Source organism: Lynx canadensis, chromosome B2 (genome assembly GCF_007474595.2).
Source record: "Lynx canadensis isolate LIC74 chromosome B2, mLynCan4.pri.v2, whole genome shotgun sequence".
In the NCBI taxonomy this organism is placed as follows: domain Eukaryota; kingdom Metazoa; phylum Chordata; class Mammalia; order Carnivora; family Felidae; genus Lynx; species Lynx canadensis.
In genome coordinates, this window is record NC_044307.1 from 81,143,262 (window position 1) to 81,169,128 (window position 25,867).

Here is a 25,867-nt window from a genome sequence, read left to right on the forward strand (position 1 = left end):
ATTTGCCACAATAGGTCCTTTCTATGTACAAATACTATCTGCACACACTATTTGTGCACAAATATATTCTATTCTACAGCATCAGTCCTTGATGCTTGGGTCAGGAGATGGCTTGGGCGGTACTGGAAACATACAGCTTGAACACAGATTGCCTCTATGCACACAGACTTCCTGCACGAAAACCAACTCCACATAGGGCACGGCACTGTGGACTGACTCGCCAAAAACTGCACCTACAACAAGATCCTCAATTTTGGGAAGAGATACTAACTCATGATAGAGTGAACAGCTTTATTCCTTAAAAAAAAAAAAAAAAAAAAAAAAAAATTCTGTCCCTCAGTCTATTTACAGTAATTTGAGGACAAAACTTGATTCTTGCTCCCTTCCAGGTCTGCGACTCCTTCAAGACTGTAAGCGGTAGGGGAGCAGATTGAAGTCATTTATTAAGCAGCTGCTAGTTTAAATGGGGTGTAATGTAGAGGTCCAGCTAAGTGGGGTCTGAAAGCGCTTCACAGGCCTTACTCGCTCTGAGAGGGTTCTGCTACCACAGGGTGTGGAGCGGCCCATAGGGACGGGACGTTGCAGTTTCTTAAAAGGTGTATACTTTATACACCTTTGTTTCTTCTTTAATGGCAATCATAAAATATTAAAAGAGAAAGTGTAGGTATAGATCTTTTTTTTTCTTAGAAGATTTTATTTTTAAGTAATCTCTACACCCAACATGGGGCTTAAACTTACAACCCCGAGATCAAGAGTCGCATGCTTTACTGACTGAACCAGCCAGGCGCTCCTAGACCTCTTGATAATAGCTTTGAACTTCACATTGTGCCCACTCGATGTCTGGCGGTTCTCTCATGCAAGTCCTAGAGCTGGTCCCTGGCCTCCTTTTTAAGGAGAAGTGGCAGCTGGCATTCTAATCACTAGCCTTTTTTTTTTTTTTTTTACTTCCTCAGGAAAGCAATACAAGGATTAAATCCAAAGTCATAGTGCATCTTAAAAGCAGCATACTTTTAGAAAGACAGTTAATAAATTACTTGTACAATATACAAAATAATGTTTTATACTGCAGCATCACCTCTGACGCCTGAGTCATTGGTAGGGAACCCGGAATAGAAATAGCAGGATGGCCTAGTAAGTTTGACAGCTCTTTTGTTTTGTTTTCGCAACTGTTTTGTTCCAGAATCAGTATGTAATGAAGTTTGATTTTTATTCAAGGCACCCCCAGATAACGCAGAGAAACAAACACATACAGCAAAGCACTCACCTGCCCAAAGCCTGACCAACCTGAATGAAGTGAGGTTGTCTGGACACACAAGTAGAACAAAGGTGGATCCAAGGGGAGGACTAGATCCAGGCGGATGTTAACCAGCCACAGGGCCACCTCCACCGTTCCTGCCCCAACGGCTCACGCCTACGTTTTTGGAGACCCAACTCGGCTGTGGCAGGGATCCTCCTAAGCAGGCCATGGCAGCAGGGTCCTTTATTTTTGTAAGGAAGGACCCTTAAAAGCACAATTAAATGCCACCATGCTGTGCAAACACTGTTCTTTGCTATTAACTTGCTTTTCTTTTTCATAAAAGACATGGGCCTCACTAAGGGATCCCAGGGAAAGGAGACAGGCTGGTTCTTAAAACTCCACTTGAGGCAATTTGGATTCTGGTCCCCAACTAGTCCTCCCTTTGAATCAACCCAGAAACAATTTGGATGAACACATGGTTCAGGGTAGTAAAAGACAAGACGAGTCACATAGACAATTGCACAAAGCCAGTCACTGTTTATGGTACATAGTGAACAAAATCATAACAACCTGTTAAAAATCTCTAAGAAATGGAAAGACAGTTTTCCAAGCAGTGTTTTTAACCAGACCCATTGTAGGGGTTTGATCGGGGAAGGGGGAGAAAAGCGAGGCGGGGGTGGGTGGAAGGAGGATGTGGGCTGAGTTAGGGTGGAGGGAAATAAGGAGACCCCTCCCCACCTGGAAATGGCCGTGGCACAGGTGTGTGTGTGCGGACCAAACAGACAGCGGGGAGACTGATGGAATGTGGTCAAGACTACCAGTTGCACATGAGTTGTCGCCAGGGTAAGTCATGCCAGCGAGCTTGTTTGGACCTGGTTATGATACTAGCAGAAAACATTCTTTTTTCAAAAGAAGAGGAGGTCACTTAAAAAAGGCAACACGAGAGTTAAACAATACTGTTGGCTGACTCCTCCACCATTAACACCTGTGGATGTATATCACCTGTGATGTATCACATGATTCACATTGAATTTAAATTCCAGCTGTCACCAGTTTTCCACAAAGGCAAACCCCACGGTGAAGCACAGAACCGTTTCACTAGGCCAAGAAATTCCAACAACCATAATAAAAATGGCAGCTCCAACGCTGAGCTTTACCAAAATCTGACTCAGACTAGCACACATACATACACACGCACATGAGAAAAAACAAAAACCCAGAGGCAGGTTTTAAAAGCGGAACTATTTTAAAAGAAAAGCCTTTTTTTTTTTTTTATCCTACCGCATGAACCAACAAATTTCTGGCATTCATACATATTTAAACATTTAGCGCTAATATTTGTACAGAAAAGAGTTAATAATACTAAAACATATGTTACTATGATTTCACTTTTCGCCTACGTCATATACTAATTTCCCCTTTTACATGCAGCTTTAATATTGTCCAAACAATGGCACAAATAAAGAAACAAAGTCAACCATCTAGTCCCCACTGCCCACCACCCCATCCCCACATCAAACCTTTCAGGACTCTACCTGCAGCCAGGCTGGAGGGCCGACCGGAGGGAGGGAGCGGATTCCTCCTCCTCTTAGGCTGGCGGCAGGGTCTTGGGCACATCTTCCTGTAAACGTGGCCAGGGGCCAGCATGCCCCCAGAGCCAAGGGAAGCTGCTCTCTGTGGGTTGCAAGCCAACCAGTTTTGCAGCAAGAGAAGAAAATTATCATCAGGTGAGGGTAGGTGTGTGTGTGGTGGGGGAAGGGGATAGGGAGGGCTCCTTGGCCATACTGTATCCAAAGCCTCAGAATGAAATCTGCCTTTGGACAAGAGACGAGCAGAAAAACCTCAGAATTCAACTCAAAGCATTTGGAGAAGGGAGGGAGAAAGAAATGCTTTTGCCTGTATTAGGGACAGACCCCAGGCTTACATGTGCCCTGCTCTCTCCTACTCTGGGTGAACTGCATTAACCCAGGACGCCTGGCGCTGTGATTCAAACCCACTCAGGTGAGATGTCCTGGGAGCTGGGGCCTGGGCAAGGGAGTGGGGTGGCTGATCAGACAAATCCTTCCAAGAAATTCCTCCTGCACTGCACTTTCACGGGCAGGCAGGGGCCTGAGGATGGGTTGAAATGAATGGGACTTGCCCCCTGGGTGAGAAAATAGTTCTAACTTGATTTTTAGGAGCCAATGCCTGCTGAGTTCTGGTACAAAATCATGGGTTCCTGCTGTTTGGATGCACTTTTGAGTGGACGTCCAAACTCTCTCCCCACTTAGGAGTCTGAACATCCAGCATCAACTCTGAACTCTCTGCATTTAAACTTTGCTTCTGGGAAAGGTGGGGAGGAGGTGAAATATAAAAATATTCAAGCAGATTATTGTCTACACATCCTAGGATGAATTCATTATTTGGCAAGATTATTTTTCCTACATAATTATCACCTGAGTGCTTTTTAATTAGCTAAAATGTCTTACTTTTAAACTAAAAGCAAAGAATATACAGTATACTCGAGTTATACCGAAGTTAACAACTTCATTTAAGAAAATAGGTTTGACCCAAAACTCAGTGCAAGTGGCAAAGTTGACCATGACTGTACAGTATCTGCAAGAAAAACAAAAACAAAAAAACAACCCACAACACTCAGATGACACCATCTGACGGTGCCCAAAGCAAACCAAACAAACAAAAAAAGGGTCTGAAATAAAACCTCAAAAGAAGTTTCCAACATTGAATTCTGTTCCATAAATAAGTACAAATTGAAATTGAACTGTGAAGCAAGAAAAATGACCATGTTAACAGTTATCAAACTAGTTCTAGCATCGGAGACAAAAGAAGAGGAATGTTGGAACCTGTTTATAAATGAGAAATGAAGTTTTCCAGTTTTAGGATGAGAAAATTGAGGCATGCAGGACTTTTGCATATGGATATATATATATCTTATATATATATATATTATATATAATATGTACAGTCTAGCTATAAAACTTTGATGTGTATAGAAGCTGTCTTCAATGAAAAAAATTGAACATTCAGAAGAAATTCCTGAGATAGGGTTTGTGACATGGGCCACTGAGAAAAAAAATCCGTGGTTGGGTCCTAGAGGTGTTCTAGTCTATCCCTGTTGAGACTGAAATTAACCCACAGACAGGCAGCGTCAGCACCGCCCGTCTTTCCTCGCCTGAGCAAGGGGTAGCACCATTGTGAAGGGAACTGTATATCACTCCCGCTTGAAGAGAGGAGGGAATACTCAGAAACAGTATTGCTGCTAAGAACGCTGTAGTGTGCACCAAATTCCTTCTCGGTTCTTCCAGACAACAGATGAGCAGCACCACAGGCTGACCGGAGAACACCTGGGTGGGAGAGGCGTGAGAACTGGGAGGCAGGCCGCGTCACTAGGTGTAATCTTTCCTGGGCTGTTCGTCGGTCGTACACTTATCAGTCATTTCCTGGCAGAAATCCACGGTCACCGTCTGGCTCCTGGATTCAAGAGGAGGCCCTCTCTCCGAGAAGGTTCCGGGGTCAGCGCCTTCCGGCCTCCTCCCGGAAGTACAGTTTTCCGAGGTGTTGCCGGGCACCCAGGGGGGCCCGGGGGGAGCCGCTCCCGGCTCCAGGCAGCAGGGGGCGCTTTCCCCCACCGCGCACTGGGAGGCGGCCAGGTTCTGCTCCACGCTCAAGGGCGCAGGGTTAATACTGGAGGCTGCGGGGAGGCCCACGGGTCTGAGGACGGGGCAGTACCGGTGCAGGGCCTGGATCTGCTCGGGGCTCTGGATGTCGCGGCACACTTCCTGGGAAAGGCAGGAGAAGTTGTCCAGCAGCTCCCCCATGCAGGCTTTCAGCTGGTTCCTCTCTGACAACAGCTTCTCTTTCTCACACACCTGGACAGCAGAGAGAAGAGAGGGGGCCTGATCAAGCCTGAACGGGAGGACAGAAGCCCGGTTTCTGGGGGTTTTCCAACTTTTATTTTTGCATTTGGCATTGCAGTGTAACTCGTGAATGGCTAGGCCACGACCTAGGCACCTATAAAATGTATATTTAAGGAGCCCGGGCTCAAGTGTCCTATCGGAGCAGCCTATCCAGATGTCCAGATGTGCTGGAAAGCCTCACACCTTCCCTGTGGCAGCTCTTCATCCCTCTCTGGGGTCTGTCCAAGTGGCCAGCAAAATCACCACCAACCAGAAAACTACAGGGAGTCAAAGTTCTGGTTTCCTGGATTTGGGGGTTTTTAGAGAATCATTTGGAAAACCCTCAGCCCCAAACTTTGGAGTTAAAAAAAATCTCCCCCAAATGTGTTAGGTTTGCCATTTCTGAAGGTCAGAAATGGGCCAATTCCAACTTTATGACATTTTGGAAGAAGGCAAAGCTGTGGAGATGGTAAAAAGGCCAGTGGTTGCCAGGGGCTGGGGGAGGGAGAAGGATGAACAGGTGAAGCACAGAGGATTTTTAGGGCAGTGAATTTACTCAATGATATAGTCATGGTGGATACATTTGTCCCAATCTATAGAATATACAACACCAAGAATGAGTCCTGATGTAAATTATGGACTTGGGTGATTATGATGTGTCAAAATAGGTTCCTCAATTGTAACAAATGCACTACTCTGGTGGGAGATGTTGATAAGGGGGGCTGGTGGTGATGAGTGTATAGGGGCAGGGGGCAGGAGCATTCAATTGTGCTGTGAACCAAAAACTTCTCTAAAAAGGAAAGTCTCATAAAAAAAAAAAAAAAACTGATGAAAAATCAACGAAAATCAACAACGAAAATCAACCATTGGCAATTTCATACGGTTCCATCAAATAACAGGCCTTCTGGCCTTTGCAGCATACAGACTGAACACAACAGATCCTCTTTAGTACAGGTGGGGACTGTGACATGGAAAGGGCAGACAGAGGCGTGGTGACTGAGCCCTAGCAGACTAGCCCATGGTTCTGAGATGCTGTCCTCAAAGAAAATCCCACACAAGCTCTTGTGTTACTAAAATTCATCATCCCATCAGAGAGATGAATTTCGCCACCAGAGGGGAGACTGGTTAAAGTTTCACCCGAACTATCTGCGTGAGGAGAGAAGATGCAAAGGTTCCAGGAGGCACACACAGTGAAAGAGATGAGGAAACTGGACATCACCACCAGATGGGAGAGAAAATGGAAGGCGGGGGAGGGGGGGGAGTGAGAGAGAGAGAGAAAGCAGGGGAGAGAAGCAAACATACAACACGGGGGCTCCGACATGGGAGCTGTACGTGCTGTAGCATGAATGCAATCTGGCAGGCAGCGTGGGCATGTGTATAGGAGACAGAGATTTACACGGGGAAAGGGCACCTGCTAAAATATTTATAAATTTATCAAGAAAACATGTTTTAAAAATGAAAAATAAACAGATGTACCAGTGCAAGTTGAGAGAAATACCTTATGCAAGTTTGCAAAAGCTGAGTGGCGTGCCGGAGGCAGCATGGCGGTGGGGAGTGGGTGTGTGTGTGCGGGAGACTGGCAGGGCAGACTGGCCTGCCCCTGCCTGCCAGTGCCGTACCTGCCTCCCAGACTAGGTGAGCAGGCACGACCCCGAAGTTAGAGGGTGCCGGATAGGAAACAGAACATCCAGGAAGTCTCTTCGTGGAAAATATCTTACATTTGTGGCTGTGCAACCCGGACAGCCAGGAAGACCTGGAGGTCTGCAAAGTGGGAGGCAACACCACCCAGCCCCAGGAGGAGTGTCTCAGTCTCGATCCTGCCACATCATATTGGCCAAGCCACCAACCCCCTACTAATCTGCAGAATGTTCTGGGCCACTTTTAAGGGGAAGAAAATGAAATGCTGCTGTGACCGTGTTTTGGCTCTTCGCAGGAAAGGCAGTATAAATCAAGGCCCTGGTTACAAGCATGAAGCTCTAAGTCACAGATATACAGTGATGAGCACAGGAAACTCTCATGTGGCAGCAAAATGTAGCATATTATTTAAGAAGTTGCCAAAAAAGTGGGAGGAGAAGTAGGAGGTGCCCTCTCCATTTTTCAACTGAACAGTATTAAGCAAAGTGCTTTAGGTATCTGCCTGGTGTGTGGCTTAGACTTTATTGTTTGTTCGGTATTACACAAGTACATGGAAGGACAGAACTCTAATTACAAAAATCAGGTGTTTCTCAAACATGGGTGATGAGACTCATTCTACATAGGGCTGAATGATCATGGACATATGCCCAATGTCCTGATAAGTTGTACTGAGCAGGCTCAGCCTTGCCTGGGTCCCTCCCTAAGCCCAGTAGGCTTTCAGAAGACCCATATTCACCACCAACAATGTCTTGCCCCCTTATGTGGCTTTAATACAAATTTTTGTTGTTGTTAAAGCAACATTCAAGAAAAGTTTGAAAGAAAGAAGGAATTCATAATTCCACAATCTGGTCACAATTTCAAAGAAATTTCAGGGCAATAGACATTTCCTGAAGGCTTCACTGGGCCTGCACTGGAGACTGAGAGGTGATCCAGTCACTGTCCTTGTTGTGAGGAACCTACCATCTAGGGTGGGGGGCTGGGGAGACAGACACACACAGACGACGCAAGACTGCGGTGATAAGCATGAAGCCAGAGGTCAGATCAGGGCTCCAGGGGTGAGTGCCCAGCCTCAGCTGGGACTCAGGGAAGGGGTTTCCTAGACACGTGGCAGTAATGTGAGTCTCAAAGGATGAAGGATGAAATTACAGAAGAAAATGGTCGAGAATCGTCCAAGGTAGAGGGGAGACAGCAGAGGCACAAACACGGAAGTACGAACATAGATGGCAGGAAGTGCGAAGAGCTTGATTTTATTAGGGGTCAAGTTCAAGGATAGGAGTGGAAGGTGATGCTGGAGATAGCTACAGCCTGAACCTTGGAAAGCACCAATGTCTTGCTAAGAAGCTTGAGCTTTATTTTGTAGGTGACTTAACCACTGCACATGAGTAAATTTCCCCTGCTTGGTGGGCGTTAATTTATTTTTTATTTTATTGTATTTTTTTTTTAAAGTTTATTTATTTATTTGAGGGGCACCTGGCTGGCTCAGTCGGTTAAGTGTCTGACTTCGGCTCAGGTCATGATCTCATGGTTTGCAAATTCGAGCCCCACGTCAGGCTCTGGGCTGACAGCTCAGAACCTGGAGCCTGCTTCAGATTCCGTGTCTCCCTCTATCCCCGCCCCTCCCCCACTCATGCTCTGTCTCTCTCTCAAAAATAAATAAAACATTAAAAAAATTTTATTTGAGAGAAAGAGAATGTGCACAATAGTGGGGGAGGGGCAGAGAGACAGAGAGAGAATCCCACGTAGGTTCCACATGGTCAGCGTGGAGCCTGATGAGGGGCTTGAATTCATGAACTGTGAGATAATGACCTCAGCCAAAACCGAGAGTCGGATGCTTAACTGACTAAGCCACCCAGGCACCCTGGGCGTTAATTTAAAAAAGAGAGAAAAAATACCCTGAAGTCCTTGATAACAGGTCAATATTTATTTATGCTTTTCAAATGTCTTATCTTGTTCTGAGGTTCTCATTGGGACAGTGGCTTACCATGAGACAGAGGATTACTGTGTATATAGTCTGGATCCACACTTAGATCATAACCACATCATGTGGTCTCTCTCTTCCTTAGCTTGACACAGGCACAGTACCTAAGATGTTTCCAGTATTTGGCCAGCTGAAAGGTCCAGCTAAATGAGGTTGCACTGGTTGCCTTCAAAGCTACAGTAAGGAGCCAGAGGCCACCTGGAGTTACCTCCTGAAGCTTAAGCTTGCTTACAAAGGAGACGGGGGCACAGAGCTCCCAGTGAGGGGAGCCTGGGAGATGGGAGCTTGTTCCCTGAGATAAAATAGTCTCAGGCACAGGGAAGAGGTGCCAGCCACTTGGAGGCAGAATCACAAAATCAAGGACCCTGGGACTGCGAGGGGCTTCAGGAGATCATGTGGTGTCCTGTCTAGATTCTACACTCTTCTGTGTGAGGCAGGAGAAAGCAGTGGTGTCTAGATTTGGAATCAGACAACTGGGTTTGCGTTCAAGTTCTGCCACATAGTGGAGAGTGAGCACACTTCTCTGCGCCCCTCTCCTCCTCTGTAACTGGAGATAAAACAGCACCTAAGTCATTGGGTTGTTGTGAAGATTAAATGTGATCATTTACAAAAATAGTTGAGAATAATACCTGGCCCACACATGCATGCAATAAATGTTAGTGACCAGTCCATGCTGAATGGAAAAAAAGAAAGGACTACCTCTATGTGTATTACTGAAGGACATAAAATACTGAAACATGATTATAGCTCTGCACAGACACACACAACTGCAGATAGAAAGCTATTCTTTTTTGTTGAGAAACTTGCTTAAAAATAAACCCAAACTTCCCCAAATTGTGATCCTTCTCTCCACTTCTCCAGCCTTCACTTCTGCAATTCTGCATCAGTCCTGGTCACTCCGGGTTGCTGATAGCAGTGAACGGGTCAACTCACCAATTTGCGGATTTCACATTCTAAATTCTGAATACAGTCCAGTTTCCTCTTGCGGCAGCGCTGGGCCGCGATGCGGTTCTTGCTGCGCCGTCGGACGTCGTGAATGAACTCTAACTGTTCTGAGGTTAGCTTGTGCATCTTAATCATCATCTGGAAATCATTCCTTGGAAGATCTGTGATTTGATCTACAGGAAAGGGAAGTTTGACCTGAAACCGAGAACAGCAGAATATGATTATGGTAACTCTATTTTAGTTTGAATTCCAGCTGGCGGAACATCAAAAAAATGGTCAAACCTCCTTTTTAAGAGGACCAAATAGTATGGAAACTACTCAAAGTAAGCAGTGATTAATTCTTTCTTGTTTCAAATATAAGTAAGATGTAATATTTAGAGTCAAACAGCACGTGAACACACAAATTATAATGTGGTTATTGTTCTGAGGTTCTTGAAACAAACAGCACGAAAGATACTGGAAAATGTGTACTTTTTCACTGCTACAGCAATTTTACGAAAGACTCTACAGTTAGTTGAAACCTACTTCCATTGAGCCTCAGCTCAATAAAATAACAATTTACAGACAGATATCATTGAAGGAATTATCTAAAACATTTGAACGAGGACAGCATCACACACGTCAAAGATGCTGGGAAGATGAAACAACCAGTGTGGTTTTTCAGTTATAACAGCATAAGGAGGTACAGCGAAGGAACTCAGATGGGCTCCACCCTGGTGGACTAGAGTTCAAACCTGGGCTTTAGTCTTTCTACCAGCCATGAGACCTCAGGCTAGTTACCTTACTTCTCTGAGTCTCAATTTCCTCATTTTAAAGTGGGGCATGCTTTTGAGCTGCCCAAGGCTATACCAATTTGGGCCCTTTGGCCATTTTCCAAAAATTTAATGGTCATTCCATCTCACATTCTCTTTCACAGCATGTTGACCTTCCTCTATCAAGAGGTGGGATGTGTGTTCCTGCCTCTTGATCACCACAGTGCAGCCGGAGTAACAGTGTGTGGCTTGAGGCTAGGTCATAAAAGGAGCTGAGGCTTCCTCCTAGGCTTCTTAGACTGCTTTCTCCGGAGGAAACCAGCTGCCATGCCTAAAAGACTCTCAAGCCACCCTGTGGAGGGCCCAGGCCCATGTGGAGAAGAATGGAGGTCTCCAGCCAACAACCAGCATTGCCTTGTCGGTCACGTGGGTGAACCACCCAGGATGTGATTTTTCTAGGCCCACGGGAACCTTCAGATATGGAAGCCCTGGCCACAGACTTCAGCCTCATGAGGTATCCCAAATTAGAAGTGCTCAGATGGGCCACTCCTGAGTTCCTGACCCACGAAAACGGTGAGAGAAGCTAAATGATTTAAGCCAAGGAGTCTGGGGGTGATTTGTTACGCAGATAACTGATGCAGATACTGTCGGTAGCAAGATTCCAACTTCTAAACTCTTGACAAACAAAGGCAAATAAGCATTATACAAGGAGAGGACATGAGTCTCTGGAGGAATGGATCTGTGTCCTCCTTATATTCTGTTAAATGCACAGGCTTGAATCTTCCAGCAGCTTATCACTACCCTCTCCAAGATTCTTACTGATGGTGCAGGGATGTTAGGGTTCATTTCTGGTCCTGTTTCAGAAAAGGAAGGTGGCATGTTGCTTGACCAAGAGACCAAGTATCTCCTCCGGCTCAGATTCACTTAATTCTTGTTCACGTTAGCGTCTGCTTTAGGTGGACCAGCAGATGGCGCTATAAACCTAAACTTTCTACAAAGGGCCAGCCCTGCGCTGTCCAGTGCAAACAAGAGATGTGATTTTTCCATTTCCAGTAGCCACATTAAAGGAAGTAAAAAGAAACATCAGAAATTAATTTTAATAGTATATTGAATTAAGCCCAATAGGCCCAAAATATATTCAACATGTAATTAATATAAACATATTTGAGATATTTCACTTTTTTGGCACTAAATTTTCAAAACTGGAGGCATATTTTGCACTTAACACAATTCAGAACTCGGCACATCTCTAGGGCTCGATAGCCACGTGTGGCGTGTGGCTACTGTGCTGGACGGCACAGCTCTAGAAGGTGGAACAGTCTCAAGTGAACTTGAGTCACCAGAAAAACAGGAGGGTCAGGGTTTAATTGATCAAAGTAGTTTAGGTTGAAGAAACCAACCCCTCGTTAATATTCAGGAGCTGCAGTGTTATATCTGTGTTGTTCAGGGAAGTGAGACGGAGATCCTTGATTCTGAGCTCAGGCCTTTTCTTTGATTGCATCAGATGCCGGAAGATGAGTCTAGATGCTGGCATTTATGGCTAGTTAATCCCCATGCACAAAGGCGGTCACACTACATGACTTTTCTGTGGCTGGATACAACTGCTTTGTCAGGCTGCTTCAGAACCCTGAGCCTGCCGGACGTGGCATTTGCTGAGGGCTCCCGATGGGGTCCTGATTCAACTTTCGCATGGTGAACTCTGTGTCCCATGACACCTGTAAAATTTGGGCCCAAGAAAGCAAAATCGCAACAGCTCACATTACACCACTTTCAGCCCAGCCCTGCTCTGACTGCGGAAAGGCAGGCAGCCAGGGAAAGGGCTTTGTCCATGGGTTGTGTTTGCACAGGGCTTATCATGATACGAAGAATGTTTGATTTCCTTTTATATCCTTTGGATAACAAACAGACACTCCAATCCTGGACAGTGCCTGACTCACACCGGGGTCTGCCTGGTGGGGACACGGATGTTTCCACACCAGGCAGAAGCCTTGTTTGCACAGCAGAGGCTGCCGCGCTTCGGGGCCTCGTGGAGTCCCCCCTCTGCTGACACCAAAGCCGGTCTGCTTCTGCTCGAAATCCTGTTTACTTACTTATTTCCAGAAAGAATACGTACCTACAGCTCAGGCCACAGGGAATGTCAAAGGCCTTCTAGACTAAGAGCTACTGTATTTAAAATCATCCAGACAACAAATGTAAAACACCAGGGAAACGGGACAGAGGTTGACAGGAAAAGGGAAAATCAACAATGCTCGTTTCAAAGTCCTTGAAGCAAAAGGTCCTATAGTTTCAGCGGAGCTGTTGCAACTCCGGCTGCTTTTTAAAGAGGTCAAAGGAAAAGAAAATAGTGACAGACTTTCTTCCGTGTGGAAAAACAAAAAACAAACAAACAAAAAGCCAAAACCCAAACGCGACCACTCGTTTCTTTTTAAAAGGCTCTGTTACCCCTCAAGCAAGGGAGATCTTGCGCTGTCTCCCAAGAGGGAGGTCCCCAAGCATTTTGGGAAGGCGCAGTGGTAACTTTGCCACTGATATTTGTTACTTTCGGAGTAGGAAGTAAGTTCCAAGCCAACGGGCATCTTCCCTGGGGATAAAGAGCAGCCACATCCCCTTATGGAGTTGGGAGAATATATTCCACTCTCAAGCGTGCACGCACCAAACACTCCCTGAGTAGGGCTCAAAAGTCAGCTAGTACCACATGGGCTTCTAAGGGTCAGACACTTCGAGAGGGCGGAGGCCCTTCTCCCTTTCTTCTGGCAAATTCTTATGACCCAAATAGGCCCGATAGGGCTTAACATCTTATTTACTGTCCCTCCACACACTTACTCTTCCAGGATTTTGTTTCACTTCTCAGCAACAGTTTCATTGTCATTCACTGGACCCTCTGAAACAGTGCACAGCACCCACCCTAACAAGAGGAAATGTCCTGCCAGCTCCCACCGCCACTTGTCTGAATGCTCGCTGGCCTGCACTTATTTTCAGCCTATTGCACACACAGGAGGCTAAGCATATCAGACATCTGAGGCTAAGCAGGCTGCACAGAAGGGGAGGGGCCCATGGGACTCTGGGTACTGATTTCTCATAGGTGCTGCCCATCTCCACCTCCTACCCGCACTGTGGTTCTCAGGAGAGACTCTGAAAGTCAGGGGCGGTCACTGAGTCAGCGAACCAAGGGCCCAACAGGGCAGCACGGGCCCGTGCTATGGCTTGCATCAGTCTGCTTCTGCTGATTTGCTACTCAGTCCTCTCTGCCCTCTGGAGCACAAGCAGAGGGACAGGACGGAGGACTTCCCAGCCCAACCCCTGCACTGGACTGCTAAGCAGTGACCAGAGTGCAGTCAGACCTTCTGGGGGCTCCAGTTCTCGAGATGTCAGTGAAATGGCGTGCTGCAGTGTGCTGAGGGACCTCTGGCCCCAGGGGCCGGCAAATGTGGGAAAAAGCTATGACATCTAGATGGTAAATAAAACCTAAATCCTCCTCCTCCAGGGCCTGAGCAGGGGAGCTAGGGCCCTGCGGTCCCAGCGCCTCCTCTCGCCCAACAGAAATCAACTGCTCCTCTTTTCTTTGTACCGACAACCACCCCATTCTGTGGCCCAAACCACCATCCCCTTGCTCCCATTTAAACAAAAATACCATTAAAAATTACAGAAGAAATATAACTTCTTGCAGAAAATTCAAATATGGGACAAAAGAGGAGAAAAGAAATCCCACCTGCAAACAGTGACTGTCTTGCTCCCGGGGACTGCCCTGTGATCTCTGTTTTTCCTGCATCTTTATTACAGGGTTGCAGGCGGACCACAACCACCTCATCTCACCATGCCTCTCAGCACATTTCCCTGGCCTGGAGCTGCTGGGTGCTCATGGGAACTACTGGAGAGGCAGGACAGAGATGCGAAGGTTGTAGGAAAAGCTGAAAACAAGCATTTCCTCTAGAGATCCCAGCCACAGCTGGTTTGTGAATCTTTTTTCCTATCTCCTTTCTTGGCTTTACTACCAGATGTTGGAAATACAAGCTGCAGGAGTCGGATAATACTAACAGTACCCCGAGGCTCAAAGCCTTTAACACCTACGCTCTTACAAGACCCTCAGATCTCTGTACACCGTCAGGGGAGGAGGCAAGATGCCCATTGGGCTGATGATTCAGTGCTGTTGGCAGGGGGACAACCAGATCCATGCTACACAGACGCCAGTGACAGAGTCTCCCCTCTCGGCTAAGAAATGTTTCCTGAACAATTGTCCTTCCACCCTCTATTCTCATGGTCCAGTTTCCAGAACAAACGCAGGACACCTGGGATTTAGTTGTACTGCAATTAATTAGCTGTGTGACCTCAGGCGAGCCTTTCATTCTCTCTGTCCTAAAGTTCTTTGAGGAGCTGTGAGTGACAGGAAGATAATACATGCCCTACTTAGCTTATAGGATTGCTATGAAGAATCAAATTGGATAATACATGGAGAAAGTGCTTTGAAAAGTCTGAGTCGCCTGACAAATATGAGGTATTATTAATTCTGTTTACTAGCCCTATCTTCCTTTGTCACATGGTTTCTTCTTCCAGACATAGAGTATGCTGTGCAATTACAGATGCTAGGAACATCTTTCTAGACAACACAAAAACATCGTTTTAATTAGAGATACAGCTGACTTCTATGCTGCCTAGCAAGGTTTTCTTTTAATTAAGCAGACCAATCACAGGCATTTAAAAAAAGATGCCTGAATCAATGAACCACAAGAATGACTGTAAAAATTTTACATACAACATACGTCTGGAAGTTGGCATGTGGGTGGAAATGTCAGTGTCAGATACAGGTCTTCCATTCTACTACGTGTCACACACGATTTTTCCCTGCCCCGCAAACTGCATGAAAACAAATGTGCACACATTCAACTCTCACACACTTTTATCCCTCTTGAAATGAAACATGTTGATAAAGCAAGTCCAACCAATAAAAACTTTTGGCTACGCAACTAAATTGCCCTTCCAGTGCTTCCTTACCAAAACTTACAAGTAATTAGACATGTGTGTGGTATAAACCCATCTCACGAAGAAGGCTACTACCTGGAAAATGCTTGTGGCTTTTCTATAATTTTCAAATTTTAAAAATGAACCTGTGAACCAAAACAAGATACCATTTCACATCCACTAGAAGGGCTATAATAAAGAAGATGGACAATAACCAAGTGCTGCTGAAAGTGTGGAGAAATAGGAGCCTTCATACACTGTTGGCGGAAATGTAAAATAGTGCATTTACGTTGAAAGACAGTCTGGTAGTTCCTCAGAAGGTTAAACATGTAGTTATTGTATGATTTAGCAATTCTACTGCTAGGTACATAATGAAGAGAAGTGAAAATATACGTCTGCAAAAAACTTGTACACCAATGCTCACAGTAGCATTATTGATAATGGCCGAAAAGTGGAAACAATCCCAAATGTCCAATGTCAATCAACAGATCAACAAAGTGTGGTATATCCACAGAGTATATTATTATTCAGCAATAAAAACGAACAAATCCCTGATACATGATGTACCTATTGGTACATCAATGGCAAGAATGAACCTCGAAAACGTTATGTTCAGTGAAAGAAGTCAGACACAAAAGGCCACATAGTGTAAGATCCCATTGTTATATTCAGAAGAGGCAAATCTACAGAGATAGAAGGCAGATTAGTGGTTGCCTGGGGTTAAAGGGAGGACAATGAGGAGTGTCTGCTAATGGGTATAGTGTTTCTTTCTGGGGTGATGAAAATGTCCTGGAATTACAGCGATGATGGTCACAAGCCTTCGTGAATCATTAAAAATCCCTGAATTGTTCATTTTAACAGGGTAGATTTGATGGTGTGTGACTTGTAGCTCAATTAAAATAATAATTTTAATTAAATTAAAATATACATAAATACAATTTAAACATTATAGAAATACATAGAAATAAAACGTTCCTTATACTCCTCCCCAACTTTGCCTCCTAGTTTTATCTTGTTTTCTACACTGCCTTTTTGTTTTGAGAGAGAGCAAGAGCGTAAGCATAGAAGGGGGAAAGGGAGGGGGTGAGACAGAATCCCAAGCAGGCTCCCTGCGGGGCTCCATCTCACCACCAGGAAATCATGACCTGGGCAGAAATCAAGAGTCAGATGCTTAACCGACTGAACCACCCAGGTGCCCCTATACTGCCTTTTTAATACTATGTAGATTCATGAAGCAAACTAGGACCTTGTTATACATATTGTTTGGTTACATTTTTAAATATGACCTGTTCATTTTTTCATCATAGGAAATAAGAAAAAAAATTCCCAAACTGACTTTTTAATATAGCACACCCAAAAGTCACAAAGAAAAAGATTGAGAACTTGACTACGTGAAACTCAAAATTTTCTATACGCAAAAAGAATTGCCATAAAAATAGAAAGAAAGAGTAGGAGAAAATATGGGAAGCATGTCTAATAAAAGGTTAATATTCCTGTATTAGGGATTAGGGATCCTATAAATTGGTTTAACGACGAACACCGCGAGAGAAAAATGGGCAAATGTGTGAACCGGCAAGTCACAGGAAGGGAAATATAAATGGCACATACCCAGAAGAGAAGAGGTCAACCTCATCAGCGATCATTTTTTGCCAATCGGATCGGCAAAAATTAAAAGGACTGGTAACAGCCAGTACTGGCAAGAACAGGGGGAAAAGGATATTCATAAATTGCTGAAAGATATGTGAATTGCTACAACCTTCTGGGGAAGTAGTTAGGTAGTATTTCACAAATAAAGCACAACCTTTAACAACTTATGGGATTCTAACCGACAAAAATAAAAGCACCACTACTAAATATGTTCACAAAAATGTTTATTGCAGCAATGTTTATAAGAAGGGAAAAAACTGGAAACAACTGAAGCACTGGACTGTCTGTTGGTAGCTGATAGCTGAATAAATTGTGATTTATGGGGCCCATGGATATTAAAGAAGTATGTTTTAACCCTATGTGATTGGCGTAGAGGCGCATACATAGTAGATAGCTCTGTAAGAAAAGCAAGTTGCTGAGTAATTATACAGTAAATGCCATTAAAATAAAACCCCTAGAGACAGGAATATGTGTTTGTATCCTGTTATAGGCACAGAGAAAGCCTGTTAAATTTGGTATGTTAGGGCCTGGGCATGCTGTGTTTGATTATTTCAAAAAAGAAAGTAATTTTAAAAGATGGTGGTTGAGAAAGGACAATGTTGTGCTAATTTGAGCTTTCTTCAAAGCTGGAGACAGAAAGGATGAGAGAAGTCCGTGTCGATGAGACGGCATAACTAGAACACCTTACAGGTTATAAGGAGTGCTAATACTTTTCTTCTGATCTATCATTTTTGGCTCCTTGCAGAGGTGAAGGAAGAGAGGCTGGGAAGGAGCCTGGCCCGTCAGACTGAAGCACTGGACAGGTGGCTGGCCGGAGGTGAGAACTCTTTGTTTGGTTTCTGACTGAGGTGTCTCCTTGGGGCTCAACTAGAAGAGAAGTCACCTGGACATCTCACCAGAGCAGATCAGGGCAAAATCAGACCAATAGATGTTGGCCTCTTCTGGATCAGTTCAGTTCAGGAAAACGAGTTACAATCCACATTGCGTATGACAGATTTACCTTCAATGTTATTACTGGGGAACACACTTCCACTGGGGTCAAAGTAACTCCTGGAAGCTAGTTATTAACTCAAAGAGACGCAGTCCTGCTGAGTCCCTGAGACCTAATCTCTATTCTAGGAAAACCAAAATGTCAAAGTGGGAAAAACTTTAGCTGTACTCTAACAACCCTGTCTAAAATGCCCTTCTGAGAGGGACTAGATGTGATTCCTGAAATGGCAGTTTTGGTAAAGGTTTCTTCTTTCAGTGTTGAGAAATGCAAATAATCTATTATTATTTTTTGGACAAGTCAAAATAAAAATATTTTTAAGGCGGTGGTATTTTTCTTTTTTTTAAATAAAGTTTATTTATTTTGAGAGAGAGGATAGAGCATGAACGGGGGTGAGGCAGAGAGAGAGAGAGACGGGGAGAGAGAGAATCCCAAGCAGGCTCCACACTGTCAGGGCACAGATCCAGGCAGGGCTTGATCTCGTGAACCATGAGATCATGACCTGAGCTGAGATCAAGAATCAGACACTTAACCAACTGAGCCACCCAAGCGCCCCTAGCGGTGGTATTTTTCAAGGGGACACTAATCCTGTTCATGATATTTTATAGGTTGAATGAATCATCCTTTTGATTGATTCATTTAGAGCTGAGAAGTTCTAAAGGCAGACAAGTGATGTGGCCCAAACACACAGGAAAAATACATGTGCTCTTGTTGGTGGCATTTGATTTGAAGAAGTGACTTTAAACTCTCTTTTGGGACATGAGAGACAAAAGGAGATTATCAGAAACTGACAGTTCCTAGAACATATGCAAATGTCAGGACAACATAACCCTTTTAGCTTCACGGTGGGGCTCCCCTTAAGGGAGCGTCAAAGACAAAGACATTTGTCCTTTTCTCGAGACACCAATCCTTGGCAAGATAAAGCATTCTGCTGATGAACTGGACCCAGTGACCAGGCTTCTGCAGCAGGGGCATTTATGAACAATGTCAGGGGAAAAAAGAAAACCTCACCTCGGTTATGATCAGAGAAACAAATGAGTGAGGGAAGAGAGAGCATAAGGTTTCCCTGTTTTCACAAGAACTCAGTCCTCTCAGGTCAGGGGCACAGGCACAATCCTCCACCCCAAACCTGAGGGGATAGGTGCATTCAGACAGGAAGAGTTCCCATCTACATGTCTTTTCTAATTTTTAGCAAAATTAAATCCTTTCAGTATGTTTCTGTCTTTCTCCATTTTTCCCAGGCAGTAACAGAAGAGCAGGGACCAGGCTAGCTAGCAGGACGAGGAAGTGACCACAGGGCATCTCTGCAGTTGGCACAGGGAGCTTTGGGATCTATTTTCAAAACATGCCCTAACTAAAACCTCCTGTGCTCCTTGCCAATCTCGCAGAGGCTGAATAAGCCGCACGTGGCTCTGTGAAAAGGCCCCTCACCCCGTGTGGCATTTCTGCTGTCTGGTTGGGTTAACATCCCTGCTCTACTAGGGGCTCCTATCCAGGGAGCGCAGACGCGAACCGAGGGCACTGGCCTAATGAGGACCATGCTTCATTTCCTCCTGTGGCTTTCAGATAAGCAGCTCTGAAGCGGGACTTCTCACTGGGTTTGCTCACGCTGCTGCTCCCGAGGCAGGTCTGAGACCCGGGTGGCAGTCTCAGGTTGGTTCCTTGTCAATCAGCCAGACAGTGCTAGATCATGACACGGGCTCCCTCAGACCTTTGCAGGGGCCTCTCAGGTTACGGCGGGAAAGGGGAACGTACGGGGTGTCTATTCTTTTCTCTCCTTAGCCACGTGAGTCTTGCCTACGATGTGGCTGGTGTTGTTCCTGCTCCATCCTCCAGCATTGGTAAGACGGATGGAGGCTTGGGAATTTTTATCTATGAAGCACTCTGCTTTCCGGGTGGGCAGAGACGGGTCCTCAACTCCACTACTCCTCAATATGACTTCTCGTCATTTGTGGGGAGTTCGGGAAAGGGTATGTTACTCAGTTATGTGTGACTGACTAGGGTGCTTCTGCGGTGACCCTGGGACCAGGATGGATGGTGAGCTGTCCGCTGCTCACCAGTGGACAAGGGATGGTCCCAGGGTCTCCTGTTGACAAGGAAAACTCAAAGGGTGCCGGGAGAGCACCTGTTACTGAGGGTCTGTCTAGTGTCAATCAGTCAGTTTTGAAAGCGATTCTATATTTTCTTTCACACTGATGGGGTGCGGGACGAAGATGAGGCTGAGGACTAGGGTATCCTTTCAAAGCAGATGGAGAAGGAGAAAGGGAGGTGGAAGGGGGCGATCTGAATATCTCAAGCTTTCATGCATTATACTTAGCATTTTTTTTTTTTTTTTCTGAGCAGCTTGCCTCTGTTTGTTGAGTACTGAGATCTACATCAAATTTCAAGTGCCTTCTAGGACAAAAGTGGTTAATTTGGAATGACTCTGAAGCATCCTGCCTCTGTGGATGGGGGAGGCAGTCCCTTTACTGGGACCTTTAATCTGGGAGTGGTGGGGCGGCAGGTAGAGTCCAGGTAAAGGACCGCAAGAGTGGACCACATGCTTGAATTTATGCGGGTTCCCTACCTCCTGGCCCCTGTCCTGCACAGGACACGACTCACTGTCTGCTTCCGAGAACGATCCGGATTCGTCGCTGGAGTTGGTTCCATAAGACTGCTCACATTTAATTTGGGGTCGGACTTGGTTGTACATTCCATCTCCCATCAGGCCTGGTTCCTGATGTTCTGTGGCAAGGAATCTGGCTCCCTGGGAACAGGGCGAGGAGGAGAACTCACAGAGAGGGAGGCTGCAGGGTGAGCCCCCACTCCCGTCCTCTGCGTAGGAATAGGAAGAGCACGAGCTGGAGGTCCTGGTCCTGGTCTCCAAGGGGGGTGAGCGAGGACAGACTTTGATTGGCACCGGGCAGCTAGTGTTGGGCCGTATCCTTCCTGGCAAATGGTCAGCCATCAGCCCACCGTGGGAGTAGGCCTGTGAGCTGGGGAGGGACTGGCCAGCCCCCACCCACAGACCCTTTGGCACCGGCTCAGAGAGGTCTTTGTCCAAACTGCTTACCCCAGAATATGAATGCACCGCAGTGCTCACTTGGTCACAAGCGCTCGAGGAGAAGATCACACTTCTCCGGTCCAGCTCTCCTTCCTGTTTACAGAGAGCCTCCAACCCAGGCCCCTTGAGGGGCGACCCCATGGTGAAGTTGGACACGTCCTTCTGGCCCAGGTGGGGCTGTCCGTAACTCCCCGGGAAAGGGGTGTAGTCAGTTTTAAGGTCACCCTGAGTGATCCCCTTGTCAAAAGGGCACGCTGAACTCCTGGCAAAGTGCTGCTGAGAGGTACCGGGCAGGCCAGACAACTCCACACTTTTTGTTATGAACAGAGACCTTAAGCAGGAGGGGGAGGACACACTCCCGGATCTCTCCAGGCAGGTGGCCCCGGCAGGGGGGGCGGGGGCGGGGGCAGGGCTGGGCTGTTTCCGGTCCATTTCGACGTCCCCCGCTCTGTCCTTGATGTCAGGCTCATCTCCGGACAGGCAGAGCGCGATGCTCTCTTCCTCGTTCTCTTCACTGGGCGGCTCACTTTTAATCTGCCCCATGGCAAGCCCCGGCTTGAGGCTGTTGCCAGAGTTATCTTCACTGAATGTGCTTGCAAAACCTGAGGTACTGTGTGATGATGCATTATAGACATTCTTGGTACATGCAAGCTGGTATTTCTTGTATCTGGGGTACTGCCTTAACGCGTCCTTCTCGGAGCTCTCCTTGCTGTCAGGCGGCACATCGGACTCGGGCAGCAAAGCTTCTTCCTTCTCTGCTACTGGGATGGCAGCGGCCTCAAAGCTGATGGGGTCTGGAAGCATCTGGTCCCTGGGGCAAGCCACCTTGGCCGTGTCCAAGTCCATCGTCTCCTCCTCTTCCTCCTCCTCCTCCCCCGCGGAGTTCTCACGGTCCTCGTGCGCGCGGGGGCACGCAGCGTCCTTTCGGCACACGAACAGGCCATCCTCGCTGTTCAGGAGCTGGGTCTGCAGGAAGCTGAAGCAGGAGTCCTCCAGGTTATGCATGCGCAGGAACTCGGCGCAGCGGATGACCTCGCGGATGTTTTCTCTGCTGAGTAATAGCTTGGCGGTGTAGGCAAACTGTAACAGCGGCCCGAAGCCCCTGGCCGTGACCTGCAAAACAAACAGGGAAATTGCCGACGTTACCATCAGCACCGCTATTGTCCCGAATCCCTCAACTGAAGCAAGATAACCAGACAGTGCTAATGTCCCAGAATAAAGACTGCAAAGGAGCAGTTAATCTCGTACTGGGTCAGCAATGATTCTGCTTCCAATAATTAGTGCCTGTCTCGTGCACGCCTGGGCTCCACTTCATCACCTGGCACACAGAATTGAAAATCACCAGGGTCAAGTGGCTAAACAAGATGACAAGGGGTTCAGTGTTTACGCTAATGAAATATCCTGGCAAAAATGCACGGTAACAATGGGAAGCCTATTAATTTCCCTCCCTGTCAGTGCTGTGGAGAGCCATTCTACATAAGGAGTGCTGTGACACTTGCTGATCACTTGAGCCAAAGAGAGCAACAGACTTTCCTTGTCAACTGCAAAACTGGCAATATGGCCTGTTAAAAACCGAAAGTCTACAGGGGGTGAAGAACAGTGTTCCCTCACTTAAAAAGTTACAAAGTGGCATTGAAGCAATTTCTGTCTTTCTCATTCATCACGGTTTCTGGCTGGGACTTTTCAGTCATCATGTCATACCTGATCTTGCAATGATAGCAGAGATAATGACAATCCGAAGTGGTGTTCCCAACAAGAACTCAACTCCTGGCCCATAAAGAATGGGGGTTACAGAGCTAAACAAATCAGCTGTCATTTATATGGTTGAAGTTTGCTGAGTGGCCCAGGACACGGGCTATTCCTTTCCTAATCATAAGCAGCCGCTTTGCCATGCAGCTGTCTTTCCCGACAAATCTTCAGAGGCTCAGCCTACTGTCAGGTGCTCCTCATTTCTTTACATTTTATAGATTGAAAATGTGCTATTTACGCACAGTTTTGCGTATGCACACACACCCATCACAGAGATTGACTTCAACAATTAGAAACGCATGGCCTAAGGCAGACTGTTTTTTCAGATGGAAGTGGGTCAAACTCGCTGGTGTTCAGGAAAGGCTTTCTCACCCTACATGCCAAACCTACATGCATCTTCTAGGTTCCTGCAAGTGCTGCTGACCCCATAGCAAGGAGAGGCAGGTCTACGGATCATGTGTACAAGTCAAATGGACACAGTAATCATGGGGTCCTTGCTGGAAGCTGTAGTAACAGTGATTGAAAGATGTCTGCTAAGGGAATAAGTGCACAGCAAGTTGAATTGGCAAGTTCTGTAGCTGACTTCCATGTGTACTGAACTCACTGCAGCACACAGAGCCAAAACTCTGGTGAGGACTCAATCCCTTGTTCAATATTCAACTTGGACATCAGCTTCTCTGGGAGCAATCTCCAACGTCTTAGAACAAGTGATATGAGCCTCTCAGCCCCATTGCCAGAGTGAGGAGATGTCCTGGGTTGTCCAGGGCAGCACTGATTTTTATATGCTGCATTCTTTCCAGTAAGGGAAATTTCTTAGATATATAACTGAATGGGATTTAATTTTTTTATTAAAAAAATTTTTTTAATATTTATTTTTAAGAGAGAGAGGGAGACAGAATGCGAGGAGGAGAGAGGCAGAGAGAGGGAGGAAGACACAGAATCTGAAGCAGACTTCAGGCTCCAGCTGTCAGCACAGAGACTGACGTGGGGCTCCAACTCACGAATCCTGAGATTATGACCTGAGCCAAAGTTGGATGCTTAACAAACTGAGCCACCCAGGCACCCCGAGAACTTAATTATTAATAGTTTTGAAGGACTTGAAATAAAATTCCAAATTAAAAACAAATCTGTCAGATGAGTCCAAGATATTTGGTGAACACACACACACACACACACACACACACAACAACAACAACAACAACAACACATGACCGCTAGACCCACATTATAGTTCCACAAGGACAATCATTGCCATCTCACTTTTATTATACTTTATTGGTTCTGTTTCTACCATAAGACAGCAAGCTCCTTCAGATCAGGGATTGCTTCATTTCTCTTAATAACTCTGCATCTAATTAGGGTGTCTAACATAGTAAACACCTGGTAAAAGCTTGTATATTACCGGAATGTCATAAGTCTAGCTGGGCCCCTAACATACAATTACAGGTACAGAAGGTAAGAGCGCAGACTGTGTGTTGAGTGTTGTCTCAAATTACTTTTGGAGCAAGACACTGTGTGAACCAATAAACCACACCAACCAGCCGATCAAAGGTAGGCAACAGTCCTTATTTGTCCTATCTCCTAGTACTACTATTGAGAAGGAGCTTCTCTGACCTACCTTTGTGTCCTACTCAGCTGACATGGTAATAGACTCAGCAAACGTACCTACTATATTTCCTCCAGGAACCTTTCAAAGGGAGTGCAAGGCAAGGAAGTACATATTTAAAAGTAACCAAAGGAGGCGATGAATGTCACATGACGCATTTCTTCACTGTAACAGGACTTCACCACAAAGAGAAGAATGGCATGATCAAGGCAGAGTTGACCCCTTCATAAGGCAGCATTTTCTGCTCTGCTCCCAGGGAATGTGCCAGTTGCTGAATGGATAATACACGTCTCAAGTTTTGGTAGATGTGCTCAGAATATGGAAAATAGGGAAACTCACATCAGTATCATTTATATTTTTTATATAGTCCTTCTCCCTTATTGCCATTTCTTTTTTATTTTCATGCCATTGGTTTCAGTAAGTCCTGCCACTGTCCCCCACTATGGATGCTTTTAAAGACAATTCCTAGAGAAACCAGGAACACCCCTGGGGATCATTAGATGAGTCCCGGTATCACCACCTGCCACACGGCTACCAGGAGCTGGAGAAAGCCTCTCCATGCAGGGACAAGCTGATGCTTAAATGTATGCATGGGACTGAGGATGCCAATGAACAGTCTCCACATCCCAAATCAGATGGCTGATCCTTTTGGTCTTAGGAGACATGATGAGCTTGAAATGATCATCATACAGTCACAAAAGGTCATGATTGAAAACAGGATTGTAAACTGTCATTTAAGTTCAAGGTCAGAGGAAATGGTGTCCTCAGCATGAAATTTCAAGAGTCTGTAACTAGCTCCTCCCCCACAAGTTTAAATCTTGCTTTGTCATATTCAATTTTGCTGAATTTTACTCAGCTTCTGCGTGCAAGGCTTTGTCTAGTGAGTCAGAGTTACCATGTACCAAGTACCTCCTAGTGTCCAGCAGCAGGCTAGGGTTCTCATAATGCCCTGCAAGGCAGGCATGGCTGCCTCTATTTTGTAGACAAGGAAACTGAGAAGCAGAGAGGTGAAGGAATTTGTTCAAGGTCACAGAGCTGGGATTCCAACCCAAGTGCTATGAGGAATATTGGTAAGTACAAGACTAGGCCCTATGCTTAAGAAACCTACAGTTTAGCTTTGTAGATATACCTTGACAATGGAAAGTTGATTACTATGTAACAACATCAGTCAACAAATGGAAAGACTATCACAAGATTACATGATTACTTGTCAATTGAGAAATCCCGACCAGTTAAGGAGAGAAGGTGACTGCTGAGGTCTGTGGGGATCCCCTGAACACTCATAAGCAGGACACCTGGAATGCAGTGAAATTGCCCTATATCCATTCTCGGTCAAGAGTTGCTTTGATAGGGGTGCCTGGGTGGCTCAGTCGGTTAAGTGTCTGACTGCGTGGGTCAGGTCATGATCTCACAATCTGTGAGTCTGAGCCCCGCG

General features: G+C 45.8%; 1 protein-coding gene across 5 annotated transcripts in view; it reads right to left on the bottom strand.

The window, feature by feature from the left end:
- Positions 1 to 730: 730 nt before the first annotated feature.
- Positions 731 to 25,867, bottom strand: part of BACH2 (BTB domain and CNC homolog 2) — a 356,180-nt gene continuing 331,043 nt past the window's right edge. For all 5 annotated transcript variants that reach the window (XM_030315974.1, XM_032593219.1, XM_032593221.1 and 2 more), the window contains 3 exons: positions 20,601 to 22,190; positions 9,680 to 9,886; positions 731 to 5,106 (listed from right to left, as the gene is read on the bottom strand). In XM_030315974.1, the coding sequence (XP_030171834.1) occupies positions 4,624 to 5,106; positions 9,680 to 9,886; positions 20,601 to 22,190 (2,280 nt within the window). In that variant the 3' untranslated portion in view covers positions 731 to 4,623. The remainder of the gene's footprint in view (positions 5,107 to 9,679; positions 9,887 to 20,600; positions 22,191 to 25,867) is intronic.